Source organism: Vombatus ursinus, unplaced genomic scaffold (genome assembly GCF_900497805.2).
Source record: "Vombatus ursinus unplaced genomic scaffold, bare-nosed wombat genome assembly UNPS02014772.1, whole genome shotgun sequence".
In the NCBI taxonomy this organism is placed as follows: Eukaryota; Metazoa; Chordata; class Mammalia; order Diprotodontia; family Vombatidae; genus Vombatus; species Vombatus ursinus.
Window position 1 is genome coordinate 3,358,843 of NW_020954550.1, and position 20,074 is coordinate 3,378,916.

At 34.0% G+C, this 20,074-nt stretch overlaps 1 protein-coding gene across 1 annotated transcript in view; it reads right to left on the reverse strand.

The window, feature by feature from the left end:
- AP3B1 (adaptor related protein complex 3 subunit beta 1) overlaps nt 1-20,074 on the reverse strand; it is a 338,444-nt gene that overhangs the window by 138,665 nt on the left and 179,705 nt on the right. The window contains exon 15 of the mRNA XM_027863441.1: nt 2,418-2,594. Coding sequence (XP_027719242.1) covers nt 2,418-2,594 — 177 coding nt within the window. The remainder of the gene's footprint in view (nt 1-2,417; nt 2,595-20,074) is intronic.

Genomic DNA, 20,074 nt, shown 5'->3' on the forward strand with positions numbered 1-20,074 from the left:
CAGGGTCACACAGCTAGTAATTTTCTGTCTGAGGCCAGATTTGAACTCAGGTTTTCCTTAATCCAGGGCCAGCGCTCTACCCACTGCATTATCTAGCTGCCCCTCAATAAGCATTTTTTAAGCACCTACTATGTGCTAGACTCTGGCACTGGGGATACAAAATGAGGCAAAAAACAGTCTCCACTCACAAGTTTCCACCCATTATAAATCGAACAGGGGAGATAATAATCAAACAAATATGTAAAAACAGGCAATATACAGGATAAATGGGAAATACTTAACAAAAGAGAGACACTAGAATAAAGAGGGGGTGGGGAAAACTTCCTGCAGAAAATGGGATTTTAGTTTTATTTGGAAAGAAGCCAGGGAAGCAAAGAGGCAGAGATAAAGAAAGAGCACTCCAAGCCCAGAGGCAAGAGATGGAGTGCCTTGTTCGTGGAATAACCAGGTGGCCAGTGTCACAGGACTGATGAGTGTGTGGTAGGGATTATGGTGTAAAAAGACTGGAAAGTTAGGAGGGGGTTAGATTATAAAGAGCTTTGAAAGTCAAACAGAGCATTTTCTAAAAAATCCTGGAACTACAGAGAACTACTGGAGCTTCTTGAGAAAAGGGAGGCTCCTGAGAGCAGAGATTGCCTTCCTAATGTGGTACCTTACACAGTTAAGTACTTGATAAATGTTTTTACTCATTCATTCCTACGTTAAAAATTTTATCAATAACTTGAATAAAAGCATACATCATTACACAGTTTTCACATGACATCAAGTTAGGATGAATTACTAATACAGTGAGTGAAAGAGGTAGGAACCAAAAGGATCTTAGCTTAAAACACAGAGCCAAATCAATTAAGATGAAGTTTACAAAGAGCTCAATGCAGACTTATACTTGGGCTAAAAAAACAAACATCAAAAATAAATGAATAAATAAAATAAACATCACAAGTATAATATGGGAGTATGTGGCTGAAAAATATTTACTCTGAAAAAGACCTAGGAATTTGAGTGGACTACAAGCTCAAAATGAGGCAATGTTATGATTATGGTAAACAAAAGATAATCATAACTGCATGAAAAGAGGCATAGTGTCCAAGACTAGGGAGCTAATAGTTCTGCTTGTATACTAGCTGTGAGACCCGTAGGCAAGGCATAAATCTTTCAGTGCTCTAAGCAACTAAAACTGTAGTTTGCAGAGACAGTGCTGACTTAAATGGAGTTACTTTCCTCATCTGGGAGTTGTATCAGCGAAACCTTTTAGATCCATTCCTGCTCCCCATCATACTAGATATGTCAAGATTCAATGAATGCCATGTATCACAATGACTATACAATCTCTCTGTACATTGTTCCTACTACATTTTCTGTTTGTAGACCTGTAAATTATTGGTTTCAAGGCAGAACTATTTCTAGTTTTAATGAACATAATTATTTTTAATCTTGCTAGTAGTCTATTGTGACAGTTATAAAGTTGGAGAGCAGAAGCACAATATTTTTAGTAACCAAAAAAGGGAAGAAGTCATTATAGTCTCAATGTAACATAATTCCTAGTTTTAAGGACATTATAGTTTGAACATCAAGAAATTTGAAAGTTATAATAATATTTTTATCAGTAGGTAATTAAACTTAGAGCAAGCATAATTTCTCATTTTATTTCTCAATTTTAAAAAATGAATCTATTGTTTGAAGAAATCACAAAGAAATTTGAAAGTGATTAACTTAATTCTATCAACAATAACTTGGAACTTGATAAAAACTAACATATGCAAATATTTCTAACCAGTAACAAAAGGTGGGATGGAGTCATCATAAGCCTTTCATGCAGGACGATAAAATCATCTCTAATACAACCAATATGATACCCCGGGAAAAGACTAATCCCAACAAACATGAGAGAAAATTAGACACTAATTTAACAGGCATAGGATGCCAAGAAAAAAGACAAAGAAATAAAAAATGGAAGCCCAGCATGCTGGATGACCTATGAATGGTTGACAAGTAATAGAAAGTCTCTCAGGACTAACCGTAGCAACAAAATAATAATAATAATGATAGCCAGCATTTCTATAGAGCCTATTGTTATCTCATTTGATCTTCACAACAACCATAGGAGGTGGGCACTATTACTCTCATTTTACAGATTTTACAAACTGAGGCAAAGAGAGGTTAAGTAACTTGTTCAAAGTCACACAGTAAGTATCGGAGACCAGATTTGCCACCTATATTATAGAATTAAAATTAGTATCTTTTACCAAAGTTGATCAGCATAGTTTATTTATATGAAACTTTACATTATCATATTTGATTCTCACAACTTTGTAAGTTATGATGCCATAAATGTCACACTAAACAAGCATTCCTAATACAGTAGTGAATGGGAATTTAGAAGAGAATTTCAGAGTGGGAGTTTCATAGATTCTTACCTGCTTTGAGTTTGTTAAATACAATTTGGCTCCTAGATTTAAAATCTGTAGCTTTACAAGATCATCTTCACCAGTGAAGCTTTTAGCCATCTTTCTCAAGACATCAGGAGCAATTTTAGGAACACGTTCACAATTCTCCCCTATTAGCCAAAGAATACTTGCTCGAGCCACAGGAACCTTAAAAAAAAAAAGTGGTAATCATGGATTGTTAAAAATGAGGTAGGTATATTACTCTTAATACTGATACAGAATTAAGTGTGTTAAATAAGCCGATGTATTCTAGGAATAGGGCTCACATTTACATACTGTTGAGGCTATTAAACTGTGATTGCCACAATTCATTTCATAGTGTCTGGTTTGTGGTTTCTATCACCTTTCTTATTATATATAAGGATATGTCTGCCTCTCAGAATTCTATAAGTACAAATGCTATCTTTTCACTGGGGAATGCAAAGGAATTGATACTGCTTATTAGAAAATATATACATTCACATGTACATCTATGCTTAGTTATAGTAAAAATTAAGGACTACCCCTCCAACCCCCAACTCTGTTAGAATCTTTATATATTGGTAATTTGTTCCCTTACCACTGTAGAAACTGAATTAGGATTCATCTCTAGAATTTCAAGGAAAATTGCACCTCCATCAGGTAGCCTTTGATACTCACTTTAAAAAATAATTCAAAGCCAGGTAATATAGAGGAACTTCCTGGTAAGACTTGTGCTCATGCTCACTGGCTGCTATCTTGCATGCTTATGTAGTTTTCATTGTTCCCTACTTTCCTTTGCTTTCACCATTGAAACCATTCAAGGTCTCCCCCTGCTTCTCCAAATTTCATGTGAGAGATAAGTGCATACCTGGGATGACAAATAAGATTCTTCATATCCCCCTTGTTAGCCACACTTCAGTAAACTGAGAAACATTTCATTCCTATATGCTTGTACCTTTAAACCAATGAGCGCAAAGACCCCAAAGTATTGTGTAGATTACAAATAGCAACTTATTGCCCACCAGTCTCCATCCTAGAAAGAAAGAGTTTCTAAAATGAATCAATAATGGAACTTTTCCTGTATAAAAAAGGAAAACTGGATAATCATTTTTGAGGGAGCTACCTGCCACATCATTATTCCAAACTGGCTAGAGATATGGAGGTCCATAGCTCATCCCTCCCATTTCCAGACAGCTATAAAGAATATCCTCTAATCAATTTCCTTAGGACATCTAAGTCTTATGCATGGGTTTTCTTTCCATTTCCATAGAACAGACATTGAGCTACTACAGCAAGGCCTCTGCCTACAAATGCTACCAAATGTAGGAAATGAAATCAATGCCAAAATCTGATCAAGCCTCCTCATTTAAATACTTTTCAAACTCATACAGAGAACCCTATTTTAAATGGCTTTAGTAAGCTACTTAATATTAAATAAATTAGAATTTTGCTACTGTACTGTCTTCAGAGTCAATGCCCAGGAATGCTTTAGAGACGAAATTTCCCTATGATAAGGTCTGCTTAGTATTTTAATAATTAAATCCCAAGGGATGTGCTCTAACCTTATCGATCACAGTTGTGATCGATAATATACAGTGCTATATAGCAAAATTCCAATGTGTATCAATGCACAATCCTACCTTTAAAGGATGAGAATTATATATTTCTTACATTAGAGCAAAAATATCATTAAAAAACATGTTTAGAGATGATGAATATGAAAGGAAATTGTTACATGAATACCAAATAAAAAAGTTTCAAATGTTATCTGAAATTTATTCACGCAATACAATAAAACTGATACAATTACTATATGCTGAATTCATAAGAGAAAGAGGTTATTTCTAATGTTCCAAAGGCTACACCACATTAAGACCTTACTCCCAATCTATTATTTTAAATTGGGCTAAAGAATAGTAATTGAGTGACATATTAAATTTTCCAGTATGAAAGCTGTTCAAGTTGCCTGACATACTCAGGCCTCTCTAAATAAGAATATAGGGACAGCTTCTGATTTCAGTTACGCTAGATCTATTTTCTTAACTATTTTCTTATACACTAGTTTTAAAAATTAAAATTTTATGACACAGCACTATCTACAACCCCTCACTCTAGGTAATTTTCTTCTAAAAATCATCAGTCATATCTAGACAGCCTCTCTCCCCCAAAAAAGGCTCACACAAAAATCACAGGTATTTATGAATATGGGAGAATCTGATTCTTTTGTTTTCTGAGAATACTAAGTTCTAAATAGAAATGGACATTCCAAACACTCAATGTGTCTAAACATTTACTGAGTAAGAATAAGAAAAAATATGCAGAATAAAATCTAAGGTTCATGATAACCTGTATCACCATGGAAACTGGTTAATTAAAAAATAAAACCTAGTGATATCTGGAGGTATTTTAAAATCAAGGTGGTTATAATTCCTATATAAATAGAGCAATGCTTTCTGCAACAAGGATCAACAACAATTGGAGAACATTTGAACTGAACATTTTTTAGAAGAGTAAATCTAATGAGCAGTAGAAGAGAAAATGATGAACATGATAATTCCCTAAGATTAGAACTGCTTGCAGACTATTTGTCTTGACAGTTTAAGTCTCTCAGTTCTCAACCCACATAGCCCTGAGTATGATATTATGTTCACTACTTTTGTAGAGTTCAAAACCAATGAAAAAAAAAAACCAGTAAACAAGAAAAGTAGCCACTTTTTATTCTCCACAGTTTTTTCAATCACAGCCTGAGTAGGGACCTTGAACTGGAAAAAAAAAATACACAGGAAATCATACTTTCATTATGTAGTCCTACTTTGCATTCTCTTCAAAGGCAAACAGGATTGTCAATTACTTTGCCCAGTTCTTTATTCTAAATGACCTGAGCAAGTGGGTAAGTGCACTTTTCAGACCCTGGACGATCAGGCAGTTTCCGTTGCCATTTTAACCCATTAAGTTGCCAGCAAAAAGGAACAATGATGGCTGAACCGCTCACAGCAGTTCCAGAAAGACATCCAAAAGGATATTATAGATCATTTTGTAAAAAGCTCCATTTAAAAGCTATCATGTTTCAACAATATGCTGATTTCACAATGTACGACTCTAAAATAAATCCCACATCCATTTTTATTTATTTTAATTTGTTAAAGTAATCTGTAGGCATATAACCATCAACAAATTAGATCTGATGTTTTTGTACTCGGACCCAATATGCTTTAAAACTTATATCTGGAAATATAAACAAGTAGCAGAGTAGAGGGGAACTTTTGAAACAACAGGCTATTTAGAAAAACACCTGGGCAAGAAGTACTCTAAGCACTATTTTAATGTTACTGAACAGTCTTTTACACAGTTAACACCTTTCAAGGGCACTTTTATGGCATGAAATCCCCACCTATGTCATCAAACATTATGTAAATTTTATTTAAGGAATTTTCTAATGGTGTACTGTTTATCCCAGAAGAAATACACTTTGAAGGTGGTATTTACTACAAATGAAAAATGCTCCAAAAAGATGAAAAATTCACAATCAGAATATATAACTGAATGTATTGTTGATATAAGAATTTTGAAGTAGAATTATGTCTTAATGCAAGATTTTAACCACAGAATTTTGCCAAATATCTGCCTAAGAACTGGTCCACAGTAATAACTTAAAATTTCATTTTATAAGCCATTTTAAGGACAAAGAAGAAAATCACAAGAAAACAAGCTGCCATTAGAGATTTATTTTATTTTATTAAGTTTTAGCAATGCCTTTTCATTTTACAGAAGAAAAAAATTCTCCTTCCTCTCTCCTACAAATCCCCTTACCCTCCCCCCAACATATCAAAAATCCTCTGTTGGTGTAAAGAAAGGAAAAAAAAAAAGAAGCCAAATGCTTGAGAGTGTATACACTGCCAAATTCAATGTCTATTCAATATGGAAGCCAATGCCTATAACTACTGAGAAGTATGTTTAAGGATCTGTTCTCTGGACCATCACTGATGATTACAATTCTGTCTGCCTCTGAGTATTAATATTTTTAAAATTTACATTATTATAGTGCTATTTTTATGCATATTATTATTACATACATATTATATATATACATACATATTATAGTACAGTGCATCAGTCCATATCAATCTTCCCATATTTCTCTGACTTTCTTATTCATTATTTATTACGACCCAATAATATATTCTCTGATATTCATATATCATAATTTGTACAATTATTCCAAAATTGAAAGGCGCTGACTTTACTGCTAATTCCTTGTTAGCACTAGTGTTGCTATGAATATTTTGATATATATAGGGTCATTGAGTCCTTCTTGGGGTATATGCCCTGTGGCAGAATCTCTAGTTCAAAATGTAGGCAAGTATATTTCAGTGCCTTTAATTTAACATCTCCAATTTGTTTATAGATTTATTTTAAAATAAACAAACACTCAGGAATTCTTGATATTTTATGTCATGGACCCCTTTGACAGGCTGAAAAAGCTTGTGGACCCGTTCTCAGACTAAAGTTTTTAAATGCATAAAATAAAATGCATAAAATTACATAGGAACCAATTATAATGAAACAAAGATGCATTTTTTTCCTCATCCAAGTTCACCAAAACTCCTAAAATGTATCCACAGACCCCTTGTGCTTAAGAACCTCTATTCTAGGGGTCACCCTAGGTCTACTTTATTATAACATTTTAGTTCAATTTACTATAACATTTTAGGCAGTTTCAAAAACAGCTGAGAAGAAAATTATTTTCTTGGTCAATTCTTAGTTATTCAGAAAATCCATCAGAAATATCCTTCAAATATTGGTGTTTTCAAATACATAATCAAACAAAGCAAACCTTAAACATTCAGATGTATGCTGAGAATTAAAGTTATATGGCTAATAAACAATACTTTTCTGAAGGTCCAAGAGAGCATAATACCTAATGGGTAATAATTACCCACTATTAGATCTCTCATGGAATCTCGAAAAGTTTTATCTCAAGGTAACTTTAATTTGGGAAAGCTTTTTAGGAATAAAGGAATGAATTGAGGCTCTACAGTAAAAAGCTGCCATGACTCCTCTTAGATATGGTGAATGTTAGGGCAGGTAGGCTTGTGTATGGCAGAACAGGTCCATCTCTACAAATAATCCCTTCTACTTTTCATAGAAATGGTAGTTACCACCATCACTACCCCATCAATATCCACTTCTTAACATAAACAATGAGAAGTAATTGCTAGTTAATCTCATTTATCTCTGTCCACTAATCTTCCATTTATTTATTATTATTGTGTCATACAGTATTGAAGGAAGACCTGACAGCAGTATAAGAACCTATCTTCTTAACATTACTCTGTATGGAACTTAGAACAATGCCATGCACATATCATTCTAAATTCATTTTAATTTAAAACGTAACAGATAAAAGTTGAAGGCAGCTTCTGTTCCTATTAGGGATTGGGCACGTATCTTCTAATTATGGATCAATGTAGAAAAATAGACATTATGGTGGGGGGATGACGGACAAAAGGACAAACTGGAAGAGTTTAGAAAATTCCAGAAAAAGGCATTGCTTTTGAAAATGACACAATGAGAGGGCTGGATTTAATAACCTTTAAATACTGAAGGACAAATACAAAAAGCATACAAGATACATAGCAGAAAGAAACTGGTTCCTGGGAGGACAGTCATAAGGAGGATGCAAAAGGCTATGGTGTGAGCATGACAGACAAGAGGACAAATTGGAAGGAAAATATGACGCTCCAAGTTGCACTGATAGAAATATTCTTTTCTAGAACATAAATTAAAAGACCGTTGTGTGAAAAATTAGAAGAGTACAAGTAATGATTTCTGTAAACAAAGAGAAACAAAATGATTTCCTGAGGCTTTTTCCCAACTTAAGGAAAAAAGCTTGCTCTCCAATCCCAAATCAGTTATGCTTTCAAAATTTATTCTTAAATTGTCAAGTTTATTTTCAAAAATAATGGAAACAGGAATGAGATCATTCAAAAAGTTATCAGCCTATTGAGACTAAAGGTATAGTAACTAAGTCTATCAACTGGTGAGACTCATTGAGTCTCTTAATTTCACTGGGCCTCAGTTTATCTGTAAAATAAAGGAGTCAGGATTGATGACTTCTAAGATCTCTCTTAGCTTTTAATCTATGTTCCTAATCAAACCATTTGTTTCAGAGAGAAGACTAAATAATGGTTATCCTGAAGAGCAGAAATAATTCATTTGTAAACTTTTAAAAATTTTTTTACAGAAATAACCATGTTGCATTTAACTTTTATTTAGCTTGATATACTATATTATTTTAAATGGCTTCTTAGGATATTTCAGAAGAGTGAGTAAATTTTGGACTGCATGACACTTCAGAGAAACACTGCTATAAAGGATTATTCTTCCTGGATCTAGGGTCCATTAGGCACCTTATCACTGAAAATGACAATCTCATCAGCCTAACAAAAGTGAAATTTATAACAACATTAATACAACAAATTTGGGCATCAATTTAATGTAACACTATACATTTTGCAGCAAAATGAAGAACACACCTCCACATAATAAATACAACGCAAACAAACTAAGAAGTTATTTTGAAAAGGTTTTCTTTTGTTTTCAACAATGAGTCTTTGTTATATTTTAATAACTTAGGCCTTCCAATTTCCTAAAATTCTTACTCTGAAATTATCTAAATTAGGTTACATTAATCTGAATGACTAGCAGATGAATTCTGATAACAGATATCATCTAATTTATCATACGTTTTGTCTCTACATAACAATCATTTTAAGCCACACACCTCCAGACTGATTCTTCCTTTTTGACCAAGAAAAATATTAAAAACAAAAACATTTAATACAGGGACTGCATCTAGCAATGTATACAATTTTTTGCATTTGTGTAGTTTCCCTACCTTTCTACCTTGTTAGGGGAATATATGTTACTATTCTCTTAGAATTTTAACTGATTTTTTCGCTCAGAGTTCAACTTCCTTTTAGTCATCTTATAATTTACAGAGCTACAGTCATGGGGGATATACTGTTCTCTTGATTCTACTTATTTTGCTCTGAATAAGTTCATGTAGATCTTCAGATGTTTCTCTGAATTCCTATCTTCATTTCTAAATAAAATTCTATTACATTCCTATGTCATAGGGTTTTTTTTTTTAGTCATTTTCCACAGTCAATGGTAAGACATGTTTGTGTTTAGGATCCTTGCAAATATTAGTCTGAGTGGATCCAAGAGAATTTTGAAGAACTAAAACATTAGTAATCATTTCAAATGTTACATGGTAAAAAAAAAATGTATGAAGTGATGCTATTTCAAATGCTATTGCTAACTTTATTTAGCTCTATCCCTGAGGATCACAGATCAGAACTTTCTTCTAACTCTTGGCAAAAAAAAAAATTATGATTATTAATAATCAGCAAAAAAATTCCAATACTCTTCCACAAACTTCCTGAGACTGATATCCTGACTCAAAATACTCCAGGAAGTCAGGTATAATGGCCAGGATTACTTACAAAGTTATCTTTAAGGTATACTTAGCTGCAATCCAGGGAGCTAAGGCTAGGGAATATTTAATGGATACTTCTACTTGCAGATTAGTACATTTCCATTTTTGAGTCATCCACTTGAACCTTTGCATTTTGAAGATAGCTTTCTAAATAACCAATACTATATTTAGGCCTTGAAACTGTCAAATTTCTTCCTCAAGAGACATTAAATTCAAAAAGGCATTTATTAAGCATCTTCTATATACAGTGCCCTGTGTTAAATGCTGTGGATAAACATGAAAAAAAGAGATGTTTCCTGCCCTCAAGAAAGTTAAAAATCAAATGGAAGCATACAACATACCTTCAGGTAAATATGACTGATAAAACGGTGGAATGTGTTGAGACAAAAGATAGTTTCACACAAACCACTATAGGAGTAAGAGATCACATCCAGCCTGAGGGAGCAGGGTGGTCATCAAAGAACTAGCATCTGAGTGACTCTTGGAAGAGAGGAATTTGAACAGACAGGGATAGAGAAAGGATGGGAATTTGAACAGACAGGGATAGAGAAAGGATGACGCAAGAATGAGGGATAACTGGGCAAATGCAGAGTGGTAGAAGACTGTCTGGTCCTACCTTACCACGTATATACTAGAGTTTTAATCTATAGAATGTTATTTGGTTATGTGACTTATTTTTGCAATGTTTTAAAACGTGCAGATGAAAAGCCAGCAGCTTTTTAACAATTTCCACACTAGCTGTCACTTTATTTTATTTTTTTTACTACCAAGACATATTATCAACAAGATACTCTGGGCACGTCCCTTCATTGATCCAGGCAGACAGCAGGAAAAAGTTCTGAATTTGGAATGGAAGGAATATCTATCTTTTCCTGAAAATATGGTTCAGGTGACAGCTCCAACGTAGTCTGTCCACCACGGTTATTGCTCTTAACCTCTTGAAATTACTTTGTACAAACCCTGTATTCACTTATCTTTGTAAGTGGATCCCCACCCTTAGAGGTAAGCTCCTGGAAGATAAGGCTGTTTCATTTTTTGTATCTCTCTGTATCTCCCTCATCCCCAAACCTATCAAAACTCCTTGCATATAACAGGTCTTAATGAACACAGAATTTATTATCACTAGAAAACATAAGTGAATCAGCAACTTTTTGTACTGAACAAGCAAAAACATTAAATACAGGTCATTCTAGTAATAAGAGTAATAATTAATATAAAGCTGTATCATATGTATACATATTAATAACTATCTTGTCATACCTCATTTTTAATGAGGTATGCTTTTATTATTTTACCTAGTTATTAGGAGTTTTCAGCTGGTAGGATTTTTAGGTTGAAAACTAAGTGCTAATGTCTCATCATTACGGTCTCCACTGAACTCTGTAAGTAATGGCATTTTAAGGAGGGTGATAGATTTAATGTGAAACTCATCAGACAATTTTGTAGCTTACATGTCAATTCCCTTAGTCTATGCTTTAGTAGACATTTAATACAGAGTATCTCTCAGGCTAATTAACTAATATTTCTCTGTTCTTACTACTTTTGAATATACTTAATTTTGACAATGATGCATCTGTGAACTCAATGATCTAGGCACTCCAACTGTAGAGTTATCAACACATCCACGCCTTTTCCTCTTGTATTGACTCTTGTCCTGTGTCCTCCTATGTCCTGTGCCCTCTCCACAGGGAATCCACTGGAGGCCTGAGGGCCCTTCCAAATCTCTTGGCATTGTGTGAATACACTAGAATATGGGGGCAATATACATCTCAAACTTTTAGACTGCCTCTCCTATGTAATTCTTCAATGATATTGTGTGGTCTACTCATATCTACCACATCCTTCTTCATTGCCATGTAAATGGGGGTACAACACACTTTTTTTTCTCTTGATTAATATGTTCCTTTTTCCTATTACATCTAAAAACAATTTTTAACATCCTTTTTTTAAAAAATGTTTCAAGTTCCAAATTCTTTCTTGTCCTCTATCCCCTCCCCAAGGCAGCAAACAATTTGATATATTTTACATGTGCAATCATGCAAAAAATATTTCCATATTAGTCATGTTGTGAAAGAAAACAGACAATCCACCCCTCAAAAAAAAAACCACACAAAAAAAATAAAATGAAAAATATATGATTCAATATGCATTCTGACTCCATTAGTTCTTTCTCTGGAAGTGGACAGCATTTTTCATCTTAAGTACCTCAGAAACGCCTTGGATCTTTGTATTGCTAGAAATAGATAAGTTATTCACAGTTGATCATTGTACAATATTGCTGTTACTATATACAATATTCTCCAGGTTCTGTTTATGTCACTCTGCATCAGTTCACTAAGTCTTTCCAGGTTTTTCTGCTGCTCAACAATTCTCATAGCACAATAGTATTCCATTACAATCATATATAACAACTTCTAAATACATTCCCCAATTGATGGGCATCCCCTCAATTTTCAATTCTTTGCTAACACAAAAAGAGCTGCTATGAATATTTTTGTACAAATAGGTCTTTCTCCCCTTTTTTTGGATCTCTTTGGGATATTAACCTAGAAATGGTATTGCTGGGTCAAAGGGTATGCAGAGTTTTATAATCTGCCCTTTGGGCATAGTTCCAAATTGCTTGTCAGATTGCTTGGATCAGCTCACAATTCCATCAACAGGGTCCATGACATTCTTTGGAGACTGTGAAGTCACTAAGCTTAAATGACATTAAAAAGGTAGATTTTTATTTTGAGGAAAAGTTTAGGTCATTAAAAGTATTACTGTACTTCCCAATGTCATCTGCAAATAAGAACAAGTGGAAAAATTTCTCCCTTTATGAAGAAGTCCTCTTGTACTTAGACTCTGATATGGATACCTTTCATGGAAGTGGCAAGCATCTTTGATGAAAATGTTTCCCTGCTTTATACATTACTTGATATTAAGTAGAGGGTTATTGATGAAGTTATTGATGAAACATGAGCTTATTAATGGGGGTATTCCCCTTAATAGAACTATTAAACAAAAAGTAGAGGGTTAAACAAAATTATCTCTATTTTCACATCATTCAAAGAATCTTGTATGATTTTAACACATGCACTGGAGAAATACTGTTAGTGTATCGACTTTAAGTAAGACTTTTGCTTTAGCAAAGGTAATGCTTTTACAGTGAAATGCTAAGCATTATGGGTTCCTTCATTCACTAAACCTTTTGGTCATTTGTGTTACTATAAAGATGTGGTTTGTAAAACCTACTCCCTAGTAGATAAGTGGTCAAAGAATATGAAAAAAACTATTAAAAAATAAAGCTGCAAACTTAATTACTATATGAAAAATTGCTCCAAATAAGTAATAATAGAAATAGAAATTTCAAAAACTCTGAGGTTTCCACCTTACACCTAGCAAATTACTACAGATGACAAAAGATATGAGTAGTCAATGTTGGAACATCTTCAGAAACACAAGACTACTAATAACAATATTAGTAGAACTGAGACTTGATCCAAATATTTTAGAAGGTAATTTGGAATTTTTTAAAAATATGACAAAAATATCCATTCCCTTTGACCCTGAGGTCTCACTGTTGGGTACAGACCTCAAAGGAAATAAAGTAAAGAAAGTCCTCATATGCTACACAATATTCAAAAGGACATGCTTTGTAATAGCAAAGAACTGAAAACAAAATAGCTAACCATCAACTACACAAATAGGGCATAAGTATAAAATAGTGTTATTGTGTCATAAGAAATGATGACTGAAGAACTCAGGGAAGCATGAGATGAATTACATGAATTTATTCATAGTGAAGTAAGTAGAAGCAAGAAAACAAACATAATAATGATTACTATTATACAAACAGAAAGAACAGAAATCAAAACAGAATGCTCTGTAATTACAAAGACCAAGCATGGCTCTAAAGAAGACTTGAAAAAATGTGGCTATTTCATTGAAGAAGTGGAGGATTTGGGGTGTGTGGATTGTTGTATAATCTGTCAGACACAGGTGATTATTGTTTGGTTTTGCCCAAATTTTTTTTACTCTTTCTCTTTAAATCTTAGTTATAAAGGACAACTTTCTGGGAAGAGGAAGAAAGAAAGTGATATTTTCCAAAAAAATGATTTCAAAACAAAAGACATCAATAAAAACATTAGATCTAAGACGGATATCTGGTCCCTCTAAACCCCATCAAGGATGCCCTCAATGTATCGGTAGATTATATTCATAAATATTTTTAGACATGTAAAATTAAGCACATATCACTAATAGTCTCTATCTTCTTGACTTACTTTAAAAAAATTTTTTCTAATAATAATGTCTAAGGTTCCTCCCTCCATGCCTTTAATATCTTTCTCTTTTTGAAATATCATGAGAATCAATCATTTAAAGTCCTCAAAACTCCTCTAATCCATTTCTAGTCCAACTGTTCTTCTCTTCATTTTCTTTAGGGCCAGTTCGACCTTTTCATAAAGCACATTAGGGACAGTGATGCTAAATTACAAATGTGGTGGTTTCACTGTCATTAATGGAAAGAATCTGTTTTTAGAAATCCTTACAGATCCTTCCCATTTCAGTCTTAAATCCTCTCAGGATGATCTGCTTTGGCTGGATTTCTTACCCAGCTTTCAACAAACTTGTTTCTTCATATTTTATGACTAGACTCACAAATCTTTCATGTAGCAAACATTGTTATCCCTGACTACCATCTCTTTCTACTTGGAAATGAGATATGTGGCCAAGATCTGCTGCTTGGAGAAGCTCCAAAGTTTTGTTGGTCTCTGTTCTATTTTGATTTGCTTATTTCTTACTCTTGATTGATGTATATTTATCACCTTCCTCTCCTATGCCTACATTTGCACTGAAGTTATTGATGAAACATGAGCTTATTAATGGGGGTATTCCCCTTAATAGAACTGTTAACAATTTAACCCTGTCTTCTCATCTTTTGTGACTCTTGTCCATGTCTTCTCATAAAACTTCCAAAGGGAGTGTGACCCCTTGTGTTAAAGTCCATACTTTAGATGTCTTAATAGTTGCTTGTTATCAGTGAAGCACACAAGTTATTTGTTCATTGCCTACTCCTTTATAGTTGCTGTATGACCAACCCAATTCTTTTTCTGATCAAACAATTCATACCATTTTTTCTGCACAACTATTCAGAGATAATGGGTCACACCCTTTTTACAACCAGTCTAAAGTATATGCTAATTTAACATGGGTTCTTATCATATTCTTTACAGAATTATTTAACATGGATTAATTTATCATATTCTTCACTCTTCACTATTCTCTGTAACAGATGCTAGCACATAAACTGCAATTATTTTCATGACTGTCTTTTTTTTTTTACAAATGCTTATCATGCGCACTGAAAACAAGATGACCAAATGTCTCATAAAATGACAATTCTTTCTTAAAATCAATTCCAATAACTCTTTTATTTGCTTCTACAAAGAGAACCTGTGCAACTTTCTTCCACTGACTGCAATATCTTTTAGTTTATAAGGAGAAATGTCAAGGCTGACATTCTCTTAAATATATATGATTTCCCCCATCCAGTCAACAAACATTTACTGACTACTTACCATACTGTCCTCCAATAGCCTGCAATATAGGTGCATTTTATTGATTGCCTGGTCTTTCTGAGGATTTGAAAGATTAATTTGCTCTTCATTAGATTTTTTTCTATTAAAGAAATAGTAATGTTCTGTATGTTTGCACATGTATAACCTATATCAAATTGCTTACCATCTCAGGGAGGGGGAAAGAAAGGGAGGGAGAAAGAATTTGGAACTCAAAATTTAAAAAAAAAAAACAACAACAAATGTTAAAAGTTGTTTTTACATGTAATTGGGAAAAATAAAATATTATTCATAAAAAAAATACAAAATAAATGTAAATTGAAGGACACTTGGAATTCACTGAGTGATTGGCTAAAGAATTACCCACTATCAATAATAATTCTGGAAAGAACCTTCTGCTAAAAAATTTCCTGGGCAACTTTCAGCATAATGCTCTTATAAACTTTGCAAATATAAACTCTGTAACATCTGGTAAAGCTCTATAAACTATGAGCACACAAATAATACAATGTGACTGCAGAGAGTGGAAAAGAGCAATAAAAAAAGGGGGACAAGTAGAAAACAATGTAAACTCTAAGTGCACTGTCCAAGCTTGTAAGGGAACAGAACACACAGACTCTTCTTCCAGCCTGGCCTAAGAATGTTCAAAACCTTACAGGGATCTTAGATTTTATACTTGTTATGAACTAGAAAGATTCAAATGAAGAACCTGAGGCCCAAAGAGCTTAACTGATTTGCTCGAGGTCACCAAGGTTAAAAGTGTCAAGAGCAAAAATTCAAATCAAGTTCTTCTGACCAGACTATGTCAGAACTTTCTCAACAATATACTTCTCTCCTGAAAAGGTAAGAGTCAAAGAAACATATATGATCTTATTTAGGAATCTTTAAAAGAAAAATTAAATCTAAACTCTTCTATATCTTTAGTATCAGCTTAATTTTGCTACAGAAAATTTTTCATGAACAAAAATTAAACTAAAGCCAAACTGTAAGATAATGACTGTGATTTTTCTTTTTTCTTTTTCTCTCCTACTGCTGATAATTTGTTTGCTTTTAAATAGATATTTAGATATTTTAAACAGATATTTTAGAAAGAATCTATCTAGGTCTCAATGTTAAAGATAAATTATGGGGTGGGGCAAGGGAGAATGATTCATAAGCAGTGGATCAGGACAATGACAAACCTGTGTTCTAAAAAATGATAACTGAAGAAACTGAAATCTGTGGTGCTATGGAGAAGTCTTAAAGAGGGCAGAACATTAAAAAAAAACAAAACTGTTCTCATATATACTAAGATACCCAAGTTACACACAAACAGCATTAAAAAGTAAAGTCAAATTCAGAATGAGAATTTCATGTGGCTAAAAAGATTTATTCTGATATATACTTGAGGAAAAGAAAGATTTTTTTAAAAAATTAACTATGTGATGATCTTGGTAATCTCATAGAGGGTAAATAATCTTTTTATACTATCAAGTAAAGGCATGGTAGAGAGAGAAATAGCATCAGAGTCAGGATGACCTGGGTTCTAGTTTTGGAAACATACTGAATGTGACACAAACTCTCAGTGCCTCAATCAATCAGTGATGCAAGCAAGCATCTCTTAAAGCGTCCACTACAAGCCAAATAATGTGTAAGGAGATGGAGATAGAAAGACCAAAATAAAAATAGCACCTGACCTAAAGGAGCAGTCTAGCTGGTAGAGACACGTGCATTTATAAGCTTGTACAATGGAGATATAAGTTGATTTTTTTTTTTTTTTTTTGAAATGTACTAACAGTTGGAGTTATGAGCTAAACCTTAAAGGAAATAAGGAATTCTGAGAGTCAGCAGGGAGGAGGAAATGCATTCTACGCAATGGGAGAAAGAGACAACAAAAGGCCAGATGCAGGAGAAGGAACATCACGTAGAAAGAAAAATCAAGGAGCCTATTTCTCCCTGGACTACAGAATTGCATGGAAAAGAACAACAGCATTGGAAGGGGAGGTTGGGAGCCAGCTATGATGTGCTTTAAATGTAAAGGAGAGGAGTTTCTATCTGATCCTGGAGGAAATGGAGCCACTAGAGTTTACTAAGGAAGGAAGTGACACGGACCTGCACTTCTGGAAAATTACTTACACATCTTGGTCAAGGATGAATTGGTGAGGGGAAGGACTTCAAAAAGAGAAACCAATAGAGAGGCTACATCAAATATCCACTTAAAATGTAAGTAACAACAAGCATTTATTTAGCACTCACTATGTGAGGCATCGGGGATACAAGAACAAGCAAAAAGAATCTCTGCCTTCAAGGAGCTTACTTTCAAGTGGGGGAAGACAACACGCAAAGGGAAGATGGAAAGCAAGGGGAAGGAGGAATAAGGGATAATGAGATCCTGAACTGGCTTTGGGGTTACACGAATGGAGAGAAGGGCACAGATGCAAAACATGGTGCAGAGGCAGAAATGACAAGATGTGCAAACTGAGACTGTGAGGTGAGAGTGAGGAGCTGAAAATGACATCGAGTCTGTGAAGCTCGGTGACAGGGACAACAGGAGTCCCCTCGACGGATATACGGAGATTAGTACAAGGGTGACATTCAAAAAGAATATAATGATGTTAGTTTTGGAAATACACAGTTTGAAATGCCTACAGGACATATCAAGTCAAAAATGTCTGGTAGGCACAGTGTGGAGGTGATGAACTTGCAGTAAGGTATATCTGGATTCAAATCCTACCACTGATAAGCAAGTCACAACCTCTCTGAACCCCAAGCAACTTTCTAAGACACTTATTAGGTGACAACTAGGTGACTATTGGTGGAGAAGATTCTTACAAAGATGAGAGTTCAGCTCCCTGAAGCAATGATGTGCAAAATTTATCCTCATGAAGTTAGAGGAGGATAGTGCTGAAGGGTATCAGGTATATATTGAAGAGAAGTAGGTAACTAGACAAAGTAGTTCTGGTAAGTGTTTATTTAGCCAAGAACGTAATAATTTGCAAGCCTCAAAGTGTATCTGAATTTAAATTTTGTAAAAAGAAAAAATAATTCCTAGTAATGGTGATACCAAAAATTATTTAAGAACTTCGAATGAATAAGTGATTTATGAAGTGTTTATGTTTCCCCTATTAGATTTCGTTTCCCCCTTTTCAATGTTATACCTTCCTATGCACATATTTTGTGTCTTAGCTAATTTTGAACTCTTTGAGAAACATGGCGTCTTTTCACCTTGTATTTAATCAGTTGTTGATTAAAAAAAGAAAGTCCTCGAGTACCACATTACATCTATCAGACTGACTAACATGACAAAACAAGAAAATTATAAATGCTGGAGAAGATGTGGGAAAATTGGAACACTAATGCACGGCTGATGGAGTTGTGACCTGATCCAACCATTCTGGAGAACTATTTGGAAATATGCACAAAGGGCTAGAAAACTGTGCATACTCTTTGACCCAGCAATACCACTTCTAGGTCTATATCCCAAAGAGATCATAAAAAATGGAAAAGGACCCACATGTACAAAAATATTTATAGCAATTCTTTTTATGGTGGCAAACAACTAGAAATTGAGGGGATGCCCATCAGTTGGAGAATGGCTGAACAAGTTGTGGTATATGAATGTAATGGAATATTACTGTGCTATAAGAAATGATGAGCAGGCAGACTTCAGAAAAACCTGGAAGGACTTGTATGAATTGATGCTAAGTGAAGTGAGCAGAACCAGGAGAACATTGTACACAGTAACAGCCACATTGTGTGATGACTAACTTTGATAGACTCATCTCCTCTCAGCAATGCAAGGATCCAAGACAACTCCAAAAGACTCATGAAGGAAAATGCTGTCCACATCCAGAAAAAGAACTATGTAGTCTGAATACAGATGAAAGCATATTATTTGCTCTCTTTTCGTTTCCTCTTTCTCGTGGTTTCTCCCATTGGTTCTAATTTGGAATTCTTTATAGCATGACTAAGGTGAAAACATGTTTACTATGAATATATATGTTGAGCCTTTATCAATTTACATGGGGCTGGGGGGGGAGATGGAGAGAAAATTTGGAACTCTAAATCTTACGGAAGTGAATGTTGAAAGTTGAAAATAAATAAATAAATTTATTTTTAAAAAAAATCTAAAAAGTCCCAAAATATTTATGCAGTTGGCATCAGAAGGAAAATAAAGACTAGTGAGGAAAACGGAAAGATCTTACTGATAAAGAAAACGTTTTTAGGAAAGTTGGATAACAAATAAGGAAATCCCAGAAATCTTACTGATAACTTCTACATGTTGCATAAAGAGTATTCTGTCAGATTAAAGATAGGCCATCTTATGGACCTACCTGTGTATTTAAAACATAAGAACAACAGGAGAAAGAAAACCTTATTAAATGTATTTCTTTTGTAGAACTTGGGGTGGGGTGGGGGAATTACATTTGTCAGAAAAAAGTATGCATGAAAAGAGTATCACGATGATAACAAAATATGTCTAGTACACAGCTGCAAATTTTGTGAAATGTTATAGCTTTCCATTTTCTTGGACTCTACGTCCATTTTCTAAGTATACCAATGGGAAATTACTAAGAAGGCTCAGGTTAAAAAAAAAAGACACAAAAAACAAAACAACAACAAAAAAA